General features: G+C 41.1%; 1 protein-coding gene across 2 annotated transcripts in view; it reads right to left on the bottom strand.

Annotated features, from left to right (window-relative positions):
* Positions 1 to 6,480: 6,480 nt before the first annotated feature.
* The window catches only part of ctif (CBP80/20-dependent translation initiation factor), a 56,253-nt gene continuing 38,778 nt past the window's right edge, over positions 6,481 to 23,955 (bottom strand). For both annotated transcript variants that reach the window (XM_053340395.1, XM_053340396.1), the window contains 5 exons: positions 22,128 to 22,758; positions 20,698 to 20,997; positions 17,328 to 17,483; positions 10,194 to 10,247; positions 6,481 to 9,459 (listed from right to left, as the gene is read on the bottom strand). In XM_053340395.1, the coding sequence (XP_053196370.1) occupies positions 9,238 to 9,459; positions 10,194 to 10,247; positions 17,328 to 17,483; positions 20,698 to 20,997; positions 22,128 to 22,758 (1,363 nt within the window). In that variant the 3' untranslated portion in view covers positions 6,481 to 9,237. The remainder of the gene's footprint in view (positions 9,460 to 10,193; positions 10,248 to 17,327; positions 17,484 to 20,697; positions 20,998 to 22,127; positions 22,759 to 23,955) is intronic.

The following is a 23,955-nucleotide window of genomic DNA, read 5'->3' as shown; positions in this document are numbered from 1 at the left end:
ACGCGCATGAGTGTGTGTGTGTGTGTTTGTGTGTTGATTTCTGCTTGAGTGATCGGTCACTGAGTGCAGCTCACAGCGGAAGCTTTGCTCACGCCGGCTTGTCAGCCACAAAGAAAGACACACTTCTGGGTGGCTGGTCTGGTCAGGCCAGGAAATGAGACACACACACACACAAACACACACACACATTCCTCATAAATTACAGAATTTAGCTAAGATGAAACTTGGAGGAGAGATACAGGGAGGAAAAGAAGGAATGATCTAATGACGTCCATTCGTTTCCTCTGAACAGAAATGACTCATTTTTTTCTGTGAACCTCTCCTCTGTCCAGTTTTGGTGTCAGAAGTTTCCTCATTTTCAGTATTCTCCCCTCTACCTCACCTTCGTTCGCCTCTCCTTTCCCTGCATGAAGATCCGTCTGTTGACATTGGCAGCGTGTGTGTTGCTGCTGGCAGCAATAAAGTGAGAATAGCCTACTGCAGCACACTTCTCAGCCAGGCCACTGCAAGGGCATACATGCGCCTGAACAACACAGATGTCACGTTTCCTCACCAAAAAGCGACCTGTCCATGCTATACATGAAACTCCTGTTGTAGCCATGCATTCAGTGAGATTAAATAGCTAATACTTCACTCATATACTGCAGTGTTGTTGATGTTGTGTATGTTTTTATTCTTTAGAATTCATCCTTGAGTCACTTTACTCTTGAATTGACTGGAATTTATTTTAGTTCACAAATGCGTCATCATTGTTCTCAGTGTTGATATATGATGCACTTTAGGAATGACTGTGGTGGCATTAATACTTCTCAAAATGCAGTTTCAGTTTAGAAAGGTCTGCGTCTTATTAAGTAACTTTTTGTTTATCAGTAAAATGTTGTTTAAAAAAAACCAACTAAACATCATATTTAGTGCTGTGTTTGAATGCTAACTAAGATGTTGCCTTAGATCCCAGTAGAGGAATGTAGCTTTACAGCAACACAAAAGAAACCACCAAAGTACACATGCATGAACACAATATAGATTTAATATTATATTATAGTCATGCTAGTGGCTAGTTTCTAAAAGTTGTCGCTGCTGGAAGAATAGTTCAACCTGTTTCCAACACAAATAATCTTGTCACAAGAACAAAAATGGGTCCCTGTTTCTTGGAGAATCCCCCTCCCCCAATTAGACAGATTTCTGCAGAGAAATTAGATTTGATTCTGTAAAATACTGGCATCAAGTTCATTTGGAAACATTCAAATGATCTCATACACTAGCAGGGTTGTTTTTTTTAATTATTTTTTATAAATCTTAACTAGAAAAATCAATAAAATAAACATTTTGTCATTTCTTCAAGCAAAAATGCCAAAAATCTCAAATATGAGGATGTGACCCTTTTTATGTATGATATGCAACAGCAAACTAAATAAATATGGATTTTTAACTGTTAATCAGACATTTTAAGACGTCATTGTGGGGCTCTAAAAAATTTGTAACATATTTTCACTATTTTCGGACATTTTTATAGATTAAAACAAATAACTGATTAATTAAGAAAATAATTAGTTCACTCTAGACTCAATAATGAGATGAGATGTGTTTTTGTTAATTTTTTAAATGATCAGACCTTGACATTGGTTATATTTGTTTGAGATTGTTGAATGAAGGTGCAGACTGGTCAGTGTTGGCATATTAATCATCCGCCCAGTATGTGATGATGCAGACGTGGGAGTGGTGATGTATCCCATTCACAGCCACAGAAGTCAATAATTGGCTGATTTACTGACTCAGCATGTCCTCCACCAAAAGAAGGGCCACTAAAACACTTCATTCAGGAAGTGAGAAGGTCATGACATAATTTCCTCCACTGCCAGTCCAGGAAGCAGGAATACACCTTTCCAGTTTCCGCTCTGGTTGAGATCAGTCAGGTTTTTAACTTTCTCTCGAAAAATCTCATTTTGAAAAATATTTGTGGAAGAGCTCTCTCTCTCTCTCTCTCTCTCTCTCTCTCTCTCTCTCTCTCCTCTCTCTCTCATCTCTCTCTCTCTCTCTCTCCTCTCTCTCTCTCTCTCTCTCTCTCTCTCTCTCTCTCTCTCTCTCTCTCTCTCTCTCTCTCTCTCTCTCTCTCTCTCTCTCTCTCTCTCTCTCTCTCTCTCTCTCTCTCTCTCTCTCTCTCTCTCTCTCTCTCTCTCTCTCTCTCTCTCTCTCTCTCTCTCTCTCTCTCTGGGGGGGGGGGGGGGGGGGGGGGGGTTCAGGATGTTCCGCTATCTTTAGTTTGTCATTAACCGTGTCTCATTTCTTTAAATTGTGGTGTATTATTGAGCCTCAGCGCTTTAATATCAGTATGTGCCTGTCAGTCAGCAGACAGGTGAGCATGAGAAAAATCATATTTTCTTTTTTCCCTCCACACCTTTGACTTTATTATTCAAGAGTGGAGGCAATTACAGTTAAAAAAACAACAACTATGCTGCAAAGACACAACTTACACGGTAGACACATACAAAAAAACTAAACAAATGCCAGATGAGCAATATTAATAATACATGGCACTTTCTAGACTTTATCATCACATCTGTGTCTTTTTTATTTACGCTATTATCTGGACAGGTAACGGTAGGCAGGATTGACACTGTAAATGTTTTATAGACAATAAAAAATGTATTCTTTACTGATTGTATTGCAAAGTGTGAAAATGTATAGATGAAAATGACACAAAATTTAATTTGGAAGCAACCAAAAAGAAATTATGGTAATAAAGGTACTATTAATATATAAATGTAGTCCAGATATCTACATTGAACTCCAGAATAAGTACATGATAGCCAGCTAAAATGTCTGAATCCAAATATAGTTTAGTTGAGCTGCAATCCGTTTTTTGGGGAGTGGAATAAACTGAAGTGCAGTAGCTGCTGCTGAGATGGAAAGGTCAAGAGAGCAAGCTAAAACCACTTCGTAGCCCACAGTTATTGATTTCTCCCACAGCAAAGCGTACTGTAGGAAAACATCTGGGGATGCTTCTCTGTGTTTTAACTCCACTTTGTTTTACACAATATCTGGCCTCTGCCCCTCGGACCAAACAGAATAGATTTTGCACTACTCTCCTCTGGTTTGCTTGTGTACTGATCAAACACAGAAAGACACACACTGTGCAGACGGGAGGGCGCAGACCAAAACACAAAAAAATACAAAAAAACCCACAATGTATGAGCCATCAGACAACTGAAGATACTAGAGACATCCACAAGGAGATACTTGAACACAGGCTCTGCAGGCGCTTGCGTTGTTCTAGTTTGTGGGAGAGCTTGTCGAGTGTGTGAGCAGTTATCTTAATGTGAGTGTCCTCCCTCCTTGTCTTTGGTTCGTCATCAAGGCAAGCTGAGGTACAGCCTGCTTTTGTCTGGCTCAAACAATGGACAGCATTGGTGTGAGTCACCCAATATACACACACACACATACACACACACACACACACACACTGAGTCATTCATCCGTCAATGCCAGCAGAGAAAGCAGGTAAAGCTCAAGTTATAATATGGCAACAGGAAGCTTGTGTGATTATTTACTCCTGTGATGTGTATTAGAGCTGCAGCTAACGCACTGGTTATTTCCTCAATCAAGCTATTGATTATTTTGTTTGTGAAATGTCAAAAAATTGTGCAAAATGTCAATCCCAGTTTTCCAAGAGCCCAGAGTGACATCTTCATATAGCTTATTTATAATCCAACTATCAGAAATGCAAAGTGAAAAGGAGCTATTTGGAGTTTGTATGTAAAGAATAACAGTAAATGACCCGTGTGACTCACAGTTGGAGCATTTCTATAACTTGAATCATCAGTACAAAATATTAACAACTGTATTAGACATCTGGTTATTTAAAAAAAAAAAAAAGTGATATAGGATGAGAAAGAAACACCCATCACAAAGTTTAAATTGATGTTACATGTGTTGCCAACAGTGAGCTGAAGTTCAAATTATGATGCTGTTGAGGAATCAGAAAATACAATCAGTAGCTTAAATCAATTGAAACTAATATTTTCATCCATTCATCTGCAGAGCTTTTAATAGTTTTGCTTATAAAATGTTATTTATAATCTCTTAGAGCCCAAGGTGATTTTGCCTGATCAAAAATCTACAAAAAGCTAAAAATTCTCACATTGTCATTGTCATTTTTCCATTAAAAAAAAAAAAGTTGACCTTTGAAATATTTGATTATTAAAATAGTTGAAATTGCAGCAGCTCTAATTCACTTTTGGATTCCTGGTCAGTTTTGGTTGAATTCAGCACTGTGAAGCGTTTGGAACTTCCATCCATTCAGATTCACACCTCTGACAGGCTTCCAGCATTGCCAGATGGGAAATGTTAAAGTATCGTATCAGAGGCTTAAAATGATTGAATTTTGAGGAAGATTATTGAACAAATCGGCATAAATGTGTAATTTTTGGAAACACGTATTTCTTCAGCAAACTTCTTTTTGATACCACTTAAAATTCTAGCCACATTGTTTAGAATATATTAATTATGACATAGTTATTAACTGTGTCTTTCAGGATTCACTCAAATAAAAATGTCTCAACACTGACACAAATGTAACAATTCAATAAAGTAAATAAATAAACAACATGCTTACCTTATCAGCTCAAGCTCCACATTAACTCTAGTCTTCAAATAGACATGATTAGCTGGAAAGATGTTACGTGAGAAGATGAACATAAACACAGACGTAAGGAAATTAATAAAAAGAAATGGTAGTTGTAATCAGTCTATGCCAAATGTCACAAAATGATCAAATTATCGTACTTTATTGGATTTTTAGCATTACTGACTGTACAGAGCACGAGTTATCATACAAATGCGGTAATTATCGTACATCTGGCAACGCTTCTGGCTTCCTCCCCATGGCAACGTGTTTTGAGCTGTCCACCATGCCAAACCAGGGACAAAACATGATTTCTCAAACACTATGTTGAAATAATTAAAACATGTTGCCACAATGCAACAGGATCTTTACATTTTCTTGTGTTTCTTTAAGTACAATTAAGAATATTATTTAGAGTAAAAATGTTATTTGGGAAAATCACTATGGCTCCTCTTTATGAAGTTTTCTGTAATTATAACAAAGAAAAGCAGCAAATCCTCACTTTCGAAAAGCTGAAACCAGTGAGTTTTTGGCAGTTTTGCCCAAAACAATAACTCTAATCCAAAAAGTTGCTCATTAAATATCTTTTGATTGACTATTTGATTAGTTGACTAATTGTTTAAGCTATGGTAAGCATCATAAACCTTTGCAGACTTTGATTAGAAAGTTAACCATAAAAACAGCCTGTGTTGATCCATAAAACCAAGATTGAAAAGTCTTGTTAATATTTCCCTCATTGTGTCTCTCTACGTCCACACAAATAACACCATCTTGTTGTAATGTGATCAGATTGTAAATTAGAGACACAGCTATAGTGTCTTCAGGGTTTAGGCTCAGACAGCAGAGCCAGCCATCGAGACGTTACCCCTTAGGGCCAACGTGCCTGTTCAGCTGTCCGTTTTCACTGCACAGGGCCAAATTAACCGTGATGCTAATTGTCAGCCAAGGCTGGCTCTGGCTTTCTTCCACCGCTTGCATTTATTCCTCAATAGGCTTCTATACTGTACCAAGATCCAGGCATTTCTATATATAATCTATACGATTCCTCACTTCATCTCCTCCTACATTTATTTCACTTCGTCTGTCACCATGTCTTCCCACTTACTCTTTCCTCTCTTCTTCCACTCCAGCAGCCAAATCATTTTTTTCTTTCTTTACATTGTTACTGGATAAAATCTTCCCCATAATCCCGTTTGTATTTTTCTTGCTTGCAGTGTTAAGAGGAGCTTACAGGTGTTGTACTTTTAAATGAAAGAAAAAACATTGTCATAAATCCATTTCTGTCAAGGACTCGATAGGGACGAGGAAACAAAGCTTCTATTACACTGTTTCTCTGTCAAATGTAAATATTCACACACTTGGGATCGTGTTGCTTGATGTGGACGAATGTTGAAGGACGTCCTATAGGTTGGCAGGACGGGGGGCCTCAGTAGGGAGGCAACCCCGGCACTGAGAGCTCCCGTTGGGACGCCCGCAGTTGGGGAGCCCCAGGCATGTGTCGGGGATAACCAAAGGCAAATCACCAGGCCAAGGACGAGCTGCAACACTCACACTGAGTTGTTAATATTCTGAAGTGTGGTCTGTTTTAATGTGTGACGATGTAAAGGCAGAAATGTAAATGAGGGCATTCCACTGTGCACATGTATGAATTGTTAGTATAATGGCCTACTGTGGTGCCGAGATTAGTTACGCAGTCTATCTGGTAATGACGGAGGAAACGATGTGTGTGCCATTGTGTGTCTTTTGTGTGATGTCTGAATATGTTCATGACGCCACACACGCTGATTTGAGAGTTGAACTCCCGTGTCACCGCGCTGGTAAGTGAACCCGACAGAAAACACGACACAGATTCTTCTGTCACATCTTTTTCCTGTTAGTTTATTTTTCAGGAGCTTAGAAAAACAAAACAAACAAGAGCTCACAGAAGACCCACTATTGCGAATCTACAGCCTGTCTGTGCGCCAACCGGAGCCTCTTTTTTTTTTTTTTTCAATATTCATGAAAATATGCAAATGAAGGTGCGTCTCATTCAAATGTCGAGTGAGTCATGTGACCCGAGCAGAGGGGTCTAAGGGCACGCGGCGGGGTGGGGAGGCTCCAGTGCCACAGACGAGTGGGGAGGAGGCGGATCCCACCTGCCCCCATCTGCTGTGAGAGCGGGCCACTCTGCATAATGCAAACTGACCGATGGGTTCATTTTTTCTTCTTTTCATAAACTAAAACACAGTAATACCACACTTACACACTTGCCAGCAAGCTAGGTATCACAACTGTTTCATATGTCTTGAAAACCCACCAGAAGAGAAAATTATATATAAATGAGCTAAATATAATTTAAATAGAGCCCTAGAAATAAAATACAGACAACAAAAGACAAAAACAAAAAAACAAACAAAGAGAAAAAAAAAAACAATGAAACAAATCACTTCTTGAGCAGAAGCACTCTTCACAGATGATTAGGCTGCACCTGCAAAAACATTTTTTTCAGTTTGAAATCACCCTCCTCATCTAGCTAATCTTCTGGGATGTGTTTCTACCACACAGGATCTTAGTTCTTGATGCAAGACAGAGAAAATAATATAAAAACACTTAAAACTGCCCACAGAGATTCAATGGGAAACTAAGTATATGTATGCATGTGCATATGTTCGTGTGTGTGTGTGTGTGTGTGTGTGCGTGCGTGCATGTGTGACTGCTTCCAAGCAACGAGCTAATTCCTGATAGCCACACAACCACAGTCTTCCCATGTGTAACATTTCTGTTGCACAATTCCCCTCCGACAGCTCGATCACACTGCTTTTAAATACTTGTAAATATACTGTATGCAGATTATATATAGAGCCCATTTACAAATGGTACATGATTGGCTTGGTACGTCAATATCATAGAACACACGTTAGCTGGAATAAGGGTCACATATGACTAGCTATGAGGTCATACAATTAGGATTTTTCTTCTTTTCATTGTCATCTTCAAATACACAGGTTAATAGTTGTCATTTTTCTCAAAAACAAAGCAAATACAGTCGATATTAAACACTTGCAAAATGTCCACTGCAAAGAATGGCTTGAATAGGAGAAAATCTTTAAGAAGCATTGCACTTCTATTTTCTTTTCTCTGTGTGCCATGCTGTTTTTTTTTGTTATCACATCCCTACTTCACGTGTATTTTTTTTTTCTTCAGCAACAGAATGATGTGAATAACTGTTCAGTCCTCAGTATGTCCTCCGCTGCCACAGGCCCCGAAACAAGAGGGCTTCCTATAAAAATTGACAAGGCCACTAGTCCATTAAAACATCCTAAAATCCCTCACTATGCTCAACCCACTTCTCTCACTACTGAGATTTTTAATATTAATCCACAAGCACTGATTCAAATTCAATTTTTTTGTTGTTGTTGAATTTTTAAAGCAAATCGCCTCAAAACAGTGCAAACAAATCAAACCTGTGCAATAAGGCCTACCACTAGAATATCTCATACGTACATTTTATCATAAAAACGAGACTTCAAAATGAAACGACAATAATAAAAACAATAAATGATTAAAAAAATAATATCAATGATGTGGTTAACAAAGCATGGACATGCACGGCTTAACAGAAGAGAAGAGACATTCCCCTGTAGGACAAAAACAAAAGAATTAAATCTAATGCTGCACCCCCACCACACTGCAATATTTCTACTGTTTCTATTGCAAACACCGGCCGAGCTCGGGGAGCGGGGCGCTGGGGTGCTAGAGTGGTGTGTGTTGGGAGTGTGTCGTCTCACAAGGGCTCAAGCAGCCATCTGCCACCCTACTCTAGCCAGCCTGATCCTTTATCCTGAGCCCAGCCTGGCCCAGCAGGCCCGCTGTCTCATCCCCACAAAAAGGCTTCCTGCTGGGGGTGGGGGTGAAGTCGGGGGAGACAAAGGCGGGGAGGAGCAGTGGGAGCCCCACAGCGAGGCCCTTTGACCTGGTCCCTGGCCCGGCGGGGCAGACGGCCCAGACAGACAGCACCGTGTCTACTCCCTGCCTCCTCCTCCTCTCTCTTTTATCAGCCACACAGACCCCAGGGGCTGACGGAGAGACAGAGAGAAGGGAGGGTGGTGGGCAAATGAACACAATGAAGAGACTGACACGGACTACCCTGACCCGCCTCCTCCCCCCGCCATTCATCTTTGGGTACGGATCTCTCTATTCCCAATGGACAGGCTGCTGCCCTCTCCTCCTCTCCCCTACGTGACCCCTCTCTTGTCTGTTCACTCCTTTATCCCTCCACAGCCACAGCAAGGCAAGCTGCTGGACTCTGTGTGGCCAAGCACGCCCCTACTGGCCGTCTATTAGTTAGTGTTTTCTCAAATCTGTGTCAAGTGGGCTTTCATTGTTTGAACGCCACATGTAGTGTCGCCATGACGGCTCGGGGCGGCCCGTTTGGTGGCTAGCGTGATTGCCCGTCTTTGAGAAATGATCGACTTGTGCGATTAAATTCAATAATAACTTAAAGCATGTATTTATTTAGGCAGGAAAGTGACGTTATTATTAAATTCTTGTGTTACGGGCAAACTAGAAGAGAATTTTTCCTTAGGGCTGTCTCCTCTCCTCCCAGGCAGGGGAGTTAGGGGTATGGTGGGGGGTGCCTAGGCAGTGGTGGTAAGCTTTTGGATGGTACGGTTGTAGTATTGGGTGGTGAGAGCCTCCAGGGGGCTCCAGCGGTGTGCGTGCAGCTCGATGACCTCCATGAGGAGCGAGCGGGTCAGCTGGGACTCGGCTGGGCAGAGCATCTTGTCCCTGACGGCTGCTAGCAGCTCCGTCATCATCTCTGGAAGCTGCTCTTCCAGGAGACGGCCCGCGCTCTGCAGCTGTAAGAGAAAAGTGGCGGGAGGTCAGAGAGAGAGTGTGTGTGTGTGTGTGTGTATATATCTCCCTTTTGGAGCGCAAGACACAACGTCTGGCACCTTGTTACTGTGGATACAGTCAGACAGCAGAGGTTCACACACCCTGTGGCCATAGAGCTGCGTGTGTGTGTGTGTGTGTGTGGGAGCATGCTAAGTAATCAAGACTGGGAGGCTGTGTTTGTGAGCATCTGGGATCTGTTTGCCAAACAGAGCTCACCTGTCTTTGCTCTTTCTGCTCTTGAACCTCTTGGCCTTATTTTCACCCTCAAACCTTGCGAGCGCGTTCTGCTCTCATACAATATGAATCAGATTTAATCTATAATTCTACTTCACCTGAACTACTTTATTATTCACAACCCTCGGGAGACCAGCAGAGCAGAGATGGTCAGAGCACAAACACTGCTGCTTTAGAATAACAAAGATGTGCATTTGAGATGGTTATAAAACACATTTTCTATTGTAACATGAGCTTTATAGGATTCAATAAGTGTGATGTTAGTATTTGTTTATTACATTATTTCAGATGTTTTACTCTATTTAATCTTGCATGAATTTTAAATTAGCCTGCAGGTTCATTCATTCTGTCATTGGCTTGGGTTAGGATTAGTCTCCAGGAAATGAATGTAATTCTATGTGAAGTCCCCAAAAGTGACCAAGATCTGAATGTATGTGTATGTGTGTGTGTGTGTGGTCCGTACCTCCATAGAACAGCAGAGGACTGCATCCTCCTTCACATCTGTGGACTCTAACAGCTACAGGGAGACAAGAACAGACATGTATGGATGAATATAGCATAACACTTTATTTTACACATTCATTCATTTTAAACAAATTTCCTGGAAATCTTTTTATGTAATGTGTAGGTACCGTACGTGCTGATTGATTTTCAGGACAATTTGATGCAATTTGGTACAAATTCTAAGAAACATGGGGGAAAGTTGGTTTGGACCGTTTGCATTTTGATTCATGTCTGTGTAATTTTCCAAAATTTTTTTTTCATTTTCATGTAATTTGGTAGGAAAGGATAACTGTGTTCATTATAGTTACATAATAGTAGAGTTTTTAAGAAACAATTGAATGTACTAATAAGTTTGACACAGAAAATCGCACACTGAAAACTGAGTATTTTCTGTCAGTTTTGTAAGTTTATAGGTGTACTGTAACTCTGTGGCACAGTATTTAACTGAAGAGACCCCGCCCTCTGCCTGTAATTCATTTCCTTATTATTTAGCTGTATTCAGATTATTCTAGGTGTAACTTTTGGGGCAGTAGGTGTGTAGCTCCCTGCCAATAACAGCGAGCAGGCTGTGAGGTTTTCACTCAGCAAGGTTATGTAGCAGTGTATATTTGATTCAGTGTTTCCTCTGCTTGTCCGTCTCCTTCCTCTGCTGTGTGCTGCTCCTCTGCTGTCTGTTTGACCAACACGCAGAGCAGAGAGAGGACGTGTTTATTTGAGCTTTAGAACGTAAACTGCTGTGAAACAATCAGGAAATAACATTTTATTACTCTGATTCACGGCTTCTTTCTCAAAGGCACCTTTTGCTCTCTTCATTTACTCTCTAGCTCACTCAACCGCTGATGTTTTCTCTCTCGTTGGGACAACTTTGGATGCTGTGTGTTTACAAACACTAACTGACAAATCCTGCATAGCATACCTTTAATTAGTCTAATTTATTTCAAATTTTGGTAAATTCACAGCTCAAATATACTTCATACTTTTCTATTTTTTTGACAGGAGAAATCCAAATGTAGCAACATCAAGAAGTGTAGCATAGTGAGCGGGAAAAACCTAACAAGGCTCTGAGATATACAAACATACATAATGTATATTTTATATATGGGCCACATGAGCAGATTAGGCAAATGCCAAGTGTTTGTGTGTGTGTGTGTTAATCAGTTCACAAGAGAAGGGGAGAAGAAAAAGACCTAATCCGGATTGTAAATATTTTCTCCATTAACATTTTAAATCTTGGAGGACAACAGAGTGGGCTTTCATCCTGTCGAGCTCGCCAACCATCACACATCAAGGCCTGCTTTATGCACACTGTATATCCACATACTGTACACACAGTGTAGCCAAAAACAAACAGTGGAGCTGGTAAACATGCTGGCTGGCTTCTCCCCTAAACTGGCCCCATGAACAGATGGGCATACAACTGGCACTTTCAAACAATGCAGGCAGCGATGGCGACAAAGGGAAGTAAAACAACACGTTAAGAGTTTGAGCATCTAGCATCAGATTACACAGGTTGCAAGGTTGCCTGATACTCCTTTTTCCAGCTCCAAGACTGTTTTCACTCCTTACAAGTCTGTTTATTAAGTGTTTGATTAAGAGAGGGAGGTTGGAAAGGAAGTGACAGGAAGGAGGGAAGGGGGTGGGGGTGGTGAAGTGATGTCTAATTAAGCCTTGGAAGGGGAGACCTGCTCCTGTATGAGCAAAATAAGACATAAATGCAGGATACCGGGATTTACTTATGGAAAAAAAATAGGTGAGATCATGCGTTGAATACACAGGAAACGACTGTGTTTGGGAGCAGGATATGTGACTGTAATGTGAATAACATCAACAGGATCAAACTGAATAATAGCAGCGATAGTGTTTTTGTGTTTTCAGTTGGTAGTTACATACAAGTAAACTGAAGTCTGTTTCATTTTAACACTTTTAGAAGAAGTCCATACACAGACAAAATAAAGTATGCAATGCAATTTTTTTTAAAAGTCTGTCCTAAAACAATATTCAAGTGCCCAAATAAACATTGACACATTTTTCTTGCTATAATCATTCCTCCTGTTCATACTGAACATTTAGAGAACCCTTTATAATGTAAATTTATTGTGAAGCTTCAGCTGCCCAAATTAATCAAATTGAGTCGATATCTTTCAAAGATTTTGTCATTTTAGTGCCAAACTAAAAACACTCTAACTGTGGAAGATATCAACTTTATGAAACTAACCCAGGCAGCTTAATCCTAATATTATCTTCAGATACATTTTAAATACATTTGTGCTCAAAAGAGGACAGTGGATTTAGTCTCCTATCACTTTGGAGGAGATCTTCTAATGATCTGTATGAGCAGGAGAAATGATTACAGCCAGAAAAAACAGTTTCAATGTTCATGTGAGCACCTGACTGTTGATTTGTGAGACTATCCTTGAAGAGACAACACTGTCATGGAAAGGATGGCGGAGTCTATGGAAAAAGGAACAAAAATAAATAAATAATAAAAATCACCATCTGATGCTGCGATCCACCTTCTGCTGGCCTCTTATTTCCACCCTGTAAGCTTGATGGTATTCCACCTATCATTCAGGCCCAGCAGTAGCGCTGACGTCAGCTCCTCAGTATGCTTAAACGGGCGTGGTGACAGTGTGGCTGTTTGATGTGGGAACTCAAGTCTCGTTGCTCCCAGAGAGGGAGAACTATGCGACAAGCAGGAATAGCTCATAATGAGTTCTCTGGGGAGCCGAGGGTGAAGTTTTGCTCAATATGTTTAAAATGGTCTAATCTATACTCATCTATCATCAGCTCTTTCCTTTGCAATGGCTTTTTTTTTTTTTTTTTTACTGTCTGCTTTCCTCTATCGCTCCTACACCATAACATACATTCCACTGCTAGTTTTCCAGTAGAAAAGGAGCTTTTTCAGAATGAAAGGTCTCTGTGAGAATGCTTAACACACACACACACACACACACACACACACACACACACACAGTATTTCTGACAACAGTCACCCGGATAGCATGTCAGTTACATCATCAAGTAACAAAGCTAGCTTCGCTGGGAAACCTCAGGGTTCTCTGTGTTTTCCATTTACAGTTTATTCATTCAAAAGACATTTGATCAGTAACATAAAAAGGAACAAAAACTAGGATGGCTGTGATTGTCTTGTAGCACTGAATGGAAGAAATGCATCTGAAACGACAACAATACCTTCAGTGGCTGAAAGAGCTTGACTAGAGAAACATCCTTATTCATGTACATTTTCTGCTGTGGCTTTTTGTCTTTCAGTTTGACGCTTTTGATCAAATACACATATATTTGTAAATGTTGAAACGTGTCATCACACTGCTGAAGCATTGAAGCTGAGAGTAAAACATGTTTCATTTGTATAATAATGACATGCAGCAGCATTCAAAGTCAGAGCTATGACTACTTCAACCTCAACTGGGTTTACGATAGTTGCATAGCAACAGCAGGGCTAGCGTAGGACCAGCACTTCCCTAAACGGGGTTAAACCACATGAGTTTTAAAACTCTAAAGACATTTTGAAATTTGGTTGCATCACGCACATACAGAGGAAGAAATGATGAAAGTGTTTAGAGAGATGCGGTAAACAGTTGGAAGCGTCCTTTTAACCACCAGTTTTAATATCTGTCAACAGCCGTGTGCTAGCCAACGTTAGCCTCAAGGGCTAGAATTTTTACTGTTAATTGGCAACACCGTCAGCTGCTCCGGGAACATTAGCTTGTCTCTCTCATTAGCTACTATGACCCCTCATCCAGATTTTAACTCCTGAATATCAAACATGTTTGAAATGATCAGAGCGGCCCTGATGAGTCTGTGAGCAGTTCTGGAGGTTTAAGATTGGATCTGTGAACCTCTCATATTACGGGATAATCAGGGCCAAACATCGGGACCGACCAAGGTCCCAGACCAGATTTCTCCTCTGATTGTCAGGAAGTGTGAATCTGGGATAAATAGACTCAAAACTCCTATAGTCTGAGCCCTGCTTCAGTGCTTTTTTAAACTGCTTAAGAAAAAGGCTTGAAAAGCAACAATTCAAATACAATTCAAAAGTAAAAACATGAAACAGACATTATAATATTCAAGATACACATTTTTAAAGCAAACACACGTGTTCAAAATTATTGTCAATTAAATCATCTGAGTTGACTATGAGGGCTCATGGTGAATTTCGAGGAGGGGCACCAAGGCACAATATAAATAGCTAATGATGTCACCACCAGACACAGTGCATGCATGCTTTCTGCAGTCTGCAACTGCAAACCAATATCCTGATGAAAGCCTCTGTGGGCCACACGCAGGTCATTTGCTTTAATAAAAGATGGGTTTATCTGCAAGTTCAAGCTACCTGCTACCTTCACTCTGAAGTTCAGGACTATCATGCTCTGTTCCTCCATAAAAATACAAAAATAAAACATGTTTATTATCTCTTATAGTAATTTTTAAGGTTTAAGGCATTTTAATAAGAATCCAGTTTTTTCATCTTGCCTAGGCAACTGACTAAAGGTGACACTTTTTTTTTCTAACTAAACATTCATTTCTACTTTGCCATAGTAGGTGTATTAAAACCTTTTACTGCACGTGTCTTTTGGCTCAGTAGCTATTCTAAATTTAAACACTCACCACAAAGTTTTTTAACAAGCAGTGTAACCACAGTAACATGCTGAAACAGTAGCGAGCCCAGTAGACAAACAAAAGACAGGAAAACTTTTGCACAGTGAGCCTCCATTTAACAGAAAAAGTTGACATTTTGATTTACAAAGATGTATTTATATAATTTAAAGTTTAATTTTTCTTTTATCAGTATTTTTATTTAAACATAACAGCTGCAACGGCTTATTTTATTAATTGATTAATCTGTAAATAATTTTTCTTGATTCATTGATTAATTTAGTCTACAAAATCTCAAAGGTGAAAAATGTGTATTGTTCATTTCACAAAGCCTCAAATATCTTGTTTTGTCCTGTCAAGCAGTCCACAAGCCACAGATTGACGAAAGCAGAAAGTGACTCATAAGATGAATCAATAACCAGCTTTTTAATTTTATGTTGATTAATTATTGCCACTCTAATAAGCAAAAGGATAAAATGACTGTGTGTAATGTAGAAGGAGTCGCCCATAATGACAAAAAAAATCACTGAACTCTGCAGTTCCCCTCAGCTCTGTGGAGCGTTTTAGCATCTTTCAGCTCATTATTTTTAGTTTTACAGCCCCTTTGATTTAACTGTCTTTGGTTCAGTCTCACTGCTTTCATCAGCATCGTTTCCAGACGCATCAGGCAGCAGTTTTCAGCGATAAAGCTCTAATAAACCAACTGCACACTACCTGCCTCACATTTAACAGCTCACATAGTTGGAAACTAGCTGCTGAACATAGTGGAACATTTAGCTGCTTAAAGAGCCCGACATTTACCTCGGTTGGACGGTGGAGAGTAAAACAGAAGTAATAGCAGAGTGAATATTGGTGACCAGAAACACAATGACGAATGGACAACTGTTAAACTGCTAAATCAGCTTAAAAAGGTGAGAATATGTCTGCTTGATGTGCTGCTCCAAAGTTCAATCAATTGATAAAGGTTTAACATTTCTCATGGTGTGCACGGGAATAAGTGGAAACTCATTTGGGAGTCTGCTTTCTATTGCATATGTGTGGATTGTGGCATTTTAAAAACCACTAGGAAATGTGTATATATTATAACTGCCTGTCAATCATGAATGGATGAGATCACCATTCATTATTTATAGTCTGTCTATACATACAGCTGTCAAATATACCCAAACACACCTCCTCATACACCCTCAGTTGTTACCTAATCCGGTTCTGCAGGCTACATCTACAGAGGAGAGCCGCCGCGAACGGCACAGGCATACGTATACACACATACACACAAGTACGACGGGCAGACACATGGCGAGTGCGTATCATGGCAAAGCTCATAGCTGACATGTTACAACAGGATTGTCAAAAAAAACAGCAGATGGATGAAAAAAAATCAGGAACAATGGCTCTGGGAAGCACTGATTGAAACCTAAACACACACATTCATATAATTATACAAATATTTGGACAATTGTTCGCAGGTGTGTTCTGACCTGAAGCACCATCAGGCTAAATGTGGCGCTGCTGATGCTGGAATAGGGAGGTGTGTTTTGTGTGTATTGCTGACACTGATTACGCTGCGTCGTGTCCACACCCTCGGTCATGTTGCGGAGCCTCCTAACAAGCTGCAATAATGCCCCCGGGCATACGCTCAGACAGGGCGTGGATGACATTATGGTGCTGCGTTGCGATTGTTAGCCAGACGCTGTGTGTGTGTGTGTGTGTGTGTGTGTGTGTGTGTGTGTGTGTGTGTGTGTGTGTGTGTGTGTGTGTGTGTGTGTGTGTGTGTGTGTGTGTCTCTCTCGAGTGCCAGACCGGAGGAGGTGTGGACGTGGGTGGTGAAACTACCTGGCACGTGCCTCAACCCTGCCATTATTTCTTCCTCCCTCGCAAAACTACATATTAAAAATAATTTCACTCCTGGATTCTGTCATCCCCCTCCTCCTCCTCTTCCTCCTCCTCTTCCCCCCATCCCATCTCTTTTCTCTCCTCTACCTGTCATGCCATGACTTAACTTCCTCTGCATTAACTGTCAACCTGACCGCAGTCTCTGTCCGCTTCCTCTCACCTCCTCTCTTCTCTCTTTTCTGCCACTACCCCTCCACTCGCTTCCCCTTTCAATATCCCATCTGCCGTTAACCACTTCTGTATCGCAGTGGGGCTGTTGTGGCTACCCTATATGGTTTCCATGGTGACTGAGGGGAGCGTGTGTAACAGAGTGTGACTGGCTGATGAGAACTGAACCTGGGGTCATGCTTTTTCCTGGAACTCATGATGTCCTAACTTGTTTGCGCCACTAACCAAACCAACTGTGGTGTCTGCTGTCTAGACTGGGTCTGGCCTAAAACAGGAAACTCTGACTTTGTGCACAAAATTGACCTCAACGGACAAAATATGCAGACGCAGCCGGGTACTTTCTTCTTATTGGAACGTGTGGGTTGGGGGTGGGGGGTTGCTTATCGTTGTGTGTGCTGAGTCAGATACAGACCTCTCGTAGGCAGGTGTAGATGGGACAGACCAGCACCCTGAAAGGTTCCCCGGAACTGCTCCTCATGGTCCCAAACACCTCACACAGGAAGGTGATGAATCCTAACCACCTCTCCACGTCGGACTGCTGGAGTTCGTCACGACGTGCAAAGTCCCTCTGCGGTGAAAGAAAGAGACAGATTGAGTTTAGAAGATACACTGAAACGCTACAGTCAGACTTTTGTAAATCTGTAATACAAGCTCTAAGTAGGCGGTAGGTAGGTGGATATTGAAAGTGTTTCATAAATTTATCAGTGGTGATAAACTATCTTTCCTGGCAGAGCCATTAATCACTGTTAACATCTTTACCATCTCTCTGATGGGAGTTTTTGTAGGTGGCACACACACGTATTAACCTCACAACCTGAAGTACTTACAGCCAAAAAGCAGTTGAAAAACACATTAAACATATTCATAGATTTCTTTTATCTGCCAGATGTAGAGGAGAATATGTTAATTTAGTTTGAAAGTGAAGGGGTAGCGAACCGTGTCAATGCTGTGAAAAGTGTTGGGGTTAATATGGGTTAATGCTTAATGCGCACTTGTAAAAATGTTATACAGCAGGTTAAACGAAAACTTTATTAACCGACTCCGTTTCTCATACTTTTTTCTAGAGTGTGTGCTGCCTGTTACTACCAACTGAAGAGCACTGGACGCGGCACAGACTCGTACAACCACACTGAAGGCCTGCCTGTAACACTGAAAGCACTTTCCAGGCTGCAGACATACACATAGCTTAACATCCAGCTTTGAGTGGATTCAAGAGCACCACACTGTTACAAACAAACATGCTGTCAAACCAAGGACATCGCCCCGGTATGTGACACATAAACAAACCAGCGGAGGGACGGAAAGCCGATCAAATAGATGGCTGAATTCAACAGAAAAGACGAGCTTAGGTAAAGAAGAAGCGATGAAGAAAGTGAGAGAAGAAAAAAAAAAGAAGAGCCTGGTTAAATAAACAGCACACTTCACAGGTAACCGGCTGGCTATGTTTAATCACAGCGGCAACAAACCTTGATGCCTCTCTTTTAATAAGCAGAGCGGTCACACACTAATTGCCCCCATATTGAGATCCGGGGGTCTAGACGCGACATAGTACATCATTAATGAAGGCCTTCATGAGCCCACTTATGACATTTAAAATGTTTTAAAAGCAAAAAGCCAAAATGTCAAAGACAAGAAGGGGGTCCGCACTGGCTAGGAGGAGTGGAATAAAAAAGAGAGCAACAAAGAACAGGAGGGACCACACAGCTGGGGAAAAAAAAGGGGGGAAAAGGGGGGAAAAAAAGGATGAAAGCATTTGTGACTGCTGGGTTTAGAATAAAGATCTCAATATCTGAAGATGTTTCAGTGGGAAAAAAAACACAAAAGCAGAAGGAAAGAAAAAAAAAAAGTGTTTTGCAGTGTGGGAGTGAAGCCTAAAGGAGCATTTGCAGGAGAAGGAATGAGAGAAGAGGAGGGAAAAGGAGGAGACACGGCGAGGCGGCAGGTGGGTTAACATTTAGACTCTGAATGTCATCGTAAGACAGCTTGTTTGCCTTGTTTGCCGACTTCTAGACAGTTTGCAGCTCTGGCAAAGTTGCCTGGCCCTCGAGAGTGGAGCGAGGGGTGAAAGGGAGGAGAGCAGTGAGAGAGAGAGAAGGGAAGTGTGCAGGGGAGAAGTAGTGAGGCACTGGCCCGTGTCGTTCTGGGTGAGGAGAGGCGATCAGATGAGGGGGCACGGGAATAGAGAGCTCATGAGGGAGGAGGGGGGGTGGGGGGCAGAACAGCTAAGAGGATGTTTTTATCACGGGTGTGAGACTGGAGCTGAAGGGATGGAGGGTGAAGGGAGGGACAGGTCTCTCTCTCCCCTGGGTGTTTTGATTCGTTACTTTGCCCACTGACATTTACAACATCACACACACTCGCACACTGTCTGCTTCCACCTCAAAGTGCTTTTCTGCACAAAAACTGAGGTGGAATCAAACTGAAAATTTTGTTAAAACACACAATATAGAAAATACTTTGTCTACAGTATTATCAAGCACTGCTAGCTCAAAGTGAGATGTAAATAGGCATTTGATTAACAAAAAACTTGTTTATTTCTTCAGATATTTGGATGGAGGCACCATAGGGAGGGGTAAAAAAACACTAAAGTAATGGACTTTAAGTTAAATAAAGGAAGGTCATTTTTCAGGTTAATTATCAATTAAGCTTTCAGTATGTCATAAATGAATAAAAAATGCCACTCATAATCTCCTAGAGCACAATGTGACACATCGAAACTGACTGAGTCAAACCTAAAGATTTTTTTTTATTATATGGAACTGAGGAAAGCAGGAACCAGATAATGTTCGACCTTCTTGCTTTATAAATAACTTCAGTGATTCAATATTGAAACTGTTGCAAAATAATTATTTTATGCTGATGGACTTGATTTTTTGTATCTTTATTGTATACTGAGATTATCCACATCACACTGTAATGGAGCCAACAAACTGGGAAAAAAAAAGGTTTTGGATATCAGCCATCAGTATGTGACCTGGATTCAATTATAATCAACTTTTTACTGAAGTTAACATTATTTTCTAATTAAAAACTGAACATCCACATTTTTTGACCATGGAGAAGTTACTGTGTCAGCTCATTATCAAGACAGTTTATTGCCTCCAACAGCAACAAAGAAAGCTATCATTCAGGGTGAGAAAGGTGACAAAGATGCAAATATGGATTAACAGTACAGTCTATTTTAGCATGAAGACATCAGGAAAACTAACGCTAGAATTGATGTAATCTTACTGCTACAAAAGTTCAGGACTACAAGCTATATTAGTTCAAGACACTTGAAAAACACTCAAGAGTGATAGAAGAACATCCACCCACACCCATGTTTAAGTTAAAAGAAATTCACATAAATTGGCTTTTGTTGCAAATTAGGCCTGCTAGTAGACTACAGCTAGTAGACTATATTGATGATATAAAGTTGGAATGCATGTATGTAAACCACCTCATTGGCTCATAAGTGTGACGATCTGAGAAGAGCAATGTCTGGTTGGATGCAGCTATCACCCTTTTTTTTCATGATCATCTCTCACAACACCTGCTGTTGACAAACACTACTATTTAATGGAAACACTATTTAATGGAGACACTTTCTAAATTACCTGAAACATATTCTTAGCAATTGTGTACTCCAAGACATGAGGATCCATCTAATATGTCAAGTCAATAAGGAAATAAAAAGCATGTACCTGAAATTATTGAGACTATTATGAAGTCTGAGGTATCTGAATGCTGACAAAAAAATAAGAAAATAAAAGATGAGGAAAGCCTGCAGCTAACAGTCTCACCTGCAGCATGTTGAGAAGCAGCGATCTGAACTTTGTCCCCTCCACCATGAACAGCGCCATTTTTTCGCAGAGCTTGGCGGCTGTGGCGGCAAAGCTCCTGTCCGACACAGCCTTGGAGTAGATTGTGCTGACCACCTGAGCTAGGGTCTCCTCGGACCGCGCAGAGCACTGCGCCTCCTCCATAAAGGAAGCCAGCTGCTGCTCCACGCCGCTGCTGTTGCTCCTCATACTGTTAAGGAGATCCACCAGCCGGTCCATGTTCTGCGATCCGGAGCCTGCCGCCTGCACACGCGCCTCTTCCTGAGGAAGGACATGAGACTGGACTTTAGTGGTAGGTGACAGGTGATGATACATTTTTCAATTTAAACAAACAAATTGTGTTACAAGATGATTGCAGCAGGTATTATAAGGGGCAGAATTTTATATTTTATTTTAAATAATTTTAAATATATATTCCTTAGGATTTGGGCTGCCTTTTTATTCCCTATGAAGTAGCTGCTCTAGTTATACTAGACAAACATCAAAGAACAACAGATGTTTCCATTAAATAAACAGATTAAAGGCTGTTTCTGTCTAGTCTGAGTTTCTTGAATTATACTTACTTTGCATTATATGCTAATATATTCACCTGCATGACAGATTATACTCACCTTGCTTCCTTTGTACTGAGTACCCACTAAAAACATGTCAATAGCAACATGACATGAGACCCAATCAATGGCTTGTGACATAAAAAGCTATATCTTATTTTGGTTTGGTGATCTGTGTATGAATTTCTCCACACAAACATGATCAGAACATCAGTAGTTAGATATGTCTTTAAAGTCATGGTGAAAGTGCTACACAACTAAGAAAAAATGCTCCTTAAATAAAATATTAAGAATACTATTTGCTTGAATGTAGTACACCCTCATCAAGTTAATGATGGCTCCTAGTCTGGATTCATTGATTCACTGGCGTCACTGAGGATATGTTTATCATTTTTGTGCTTTGCTGCCTGCTGGGGAGTCCCGTGCTGTCAAATCAAACCGCCCCTGCTGGTAATGAGGTAGGTGTAGAAAGAGGAGGCTGAGAGTAGCAACACAGCCGGCTGACTCGCCAGTTTAGTGCACGCAGTGGAAAACATCAAAAACGGTTAAGCTAATGCCACTTTAGTTTCGTCACCTCCTTAGTGAGAACATGTACTCTCCTCCCCACCAGTCTGAGTGTGTCAATCTGAACGCTAAATAACTGAGTAGAAAAATGACTTAAGCAAGGCAGTGTGGGAAAAGTGTGTATCTTCATGTCTGTATTTTTTTAGAGTGCATGTACATTATGTGTGTGAACATAACAAAAGTAGTTATAAGTCTAAATGGCAGCGTGTGTACACATACACATTAGTCCTGATTGCGTTAATACTGAATGACAGGCTCTAAGCAGCTTTTCAGTACCTTGTCCTTTAGTCTCCTCCTCAGCCTCTCCTTTGATGACTGAAGCAAGCTGATTTTGGGCTGCTGCGAGTGGCCTTCGCTTGCCCTACCACTTCCTGGTGGGTTGGGAGATTCCTTAATAACTGTCAGATCTGGGAAAGCGGTCGTGTTGAATGTTGACTCGGATTGGGGCGACTCATTGGGACTTTTACTGCTGCCGTCTTGAGGCTCCTCTGTTGGTCTGTTGATCTGCTCGTTACCCACTTTTACATTCTCAGTCTCTTTGTCTTTGGTTGTTCGTGGGGGTAATCCTTTATCACACGTAGGATTTGTCTGTCCATGCCCCTGACCTTTCTGATTGTGGTGCCAGCGCCGGTTCTGGCTGTATCCGTGATGTGGGGGTCCTCCTTGGCGCTGCCCATGTCCTCCTTGATATTGACGGGGCGGCCGACCGGCGCTATTGTTTCTGTTATCTCCTAATTCTGTCAAAGTCTGCTGCTGTTGGTTTGGAGACTGAGTTTGATCCCTCTGATGTGGTGGTGACTGCTGTTGTATCAGCAGAGACTGGTTCTTCCCTCCTCCTCCTCCTCCTCCTCCGCCGCCGTTGCCACCGCCACCTCCTCCTCCTCCTCCCTGAGGCCGCTGCTGTCTCCTGGAAAGTGAGCAGGTTTCAGTTAGCTTCATTGCGATGTAGCAGTAGCAGTGGGATTGTCCCTTAAACTGTTGTCCTCCACTCTGACCACACATCTGTGTCACACTGACACCATGATGATCTACAACCTCTTCTTTTCCCTTCTGTTCTCTCACAACTAACTACAACAGCTCAGTTATGTAAAACAATAGTCATTGTCCAATCAAAGCGACTAACTGGATTATTTACTAATACAAACTAAAATTTCTAAAGCCCAAATGGCTGCTTACATGTGGATGCACAGCGTGCCTGTGTTTTCCTGTCCTGCATAGCTCTGTCCTTTTGCTGTACTGGCTCTGGACTTGACAAGCTGCTGACATATGGTCAAAGGGATTAGCCACCTTGGCACAGAGGAGGTAACCAATTATCTGCCTCAGCCTGTGAACTACCACAAAACTCAACTAGCAGCTGATAACACACCTTTGTTGAGTTGATAAGCTCAACTCCATAAGTGCTTTTCACCCCAGTTAAATAATGCATGCTGAATATGATCTGACTGCACATGAAGGAACTCTAACTCTACTTTTAAGTCTGTAAGAAAATAAAGCGTTACAGTTGGCATCAGACTGTATAGTTAATCAGTGACAGATGATTTAAGGTAGGTGATTAATTTTATCTTAGGTTGCTTTAAGTTGTCCCTCTGGTCTGCTGTGGCCAGACAGTCAGAAACTCAGATGGAAATGACTGAAAGACCAAGTTAACTGAATTTGTCAGTTTCAGCAGCCAGATATATTTCACTGTAGTTCACCACAAACTTGCTTTTCTTCATTTTACCTGACCAGGCACTGCAAATGCAAAAAACCTGGTACAAAGCATCTCTTCTATTTGCTTGACATTACTATTTTTCCTCCATAGTCCCTGACAAATCAATTTAATAATAAAAGACACAGTGTTGGGCTATAACTCACAGCATAAAGGCTAACATCAAGGGCATGTTGAGAAAACCACATCGCCTCAGACTACAGAGCGAATGGGTAAGCCACTAAATGAGCCACAACAAATTAGATGAACCATCAAAAACTGTGGGGAATCCAGCCCTTATGTTTGGAATTATAGAAACCTTCAGTACAGTAGTTGTGTCTGAGTTTAAGTAATTATAGTACATATAAATGTTTAATGTTGGACCCTGTCTGTCTGGCCATCTCAGCAATCAGACCT

This window comes from Scomber japonicus, chromosome 19, assembly GCF_027409825.1.
Source record: "Scomber japonicus isolate fScoJap1 chromosome 19, fScoJap1.pri, whole genome shotgun sequence".
NCBI classification, from domain to species: domain Eukaryota; kingdom Metazoa; phylum Chordata; class Actinopteri; order Scombriformes; family Scombridae; genus Scomber; species Scomber japonicus.
Note: the sequence above shows the minus strand (reverse complement) of the source record. Positions and strands in the feature narration are given on the sequence as shown.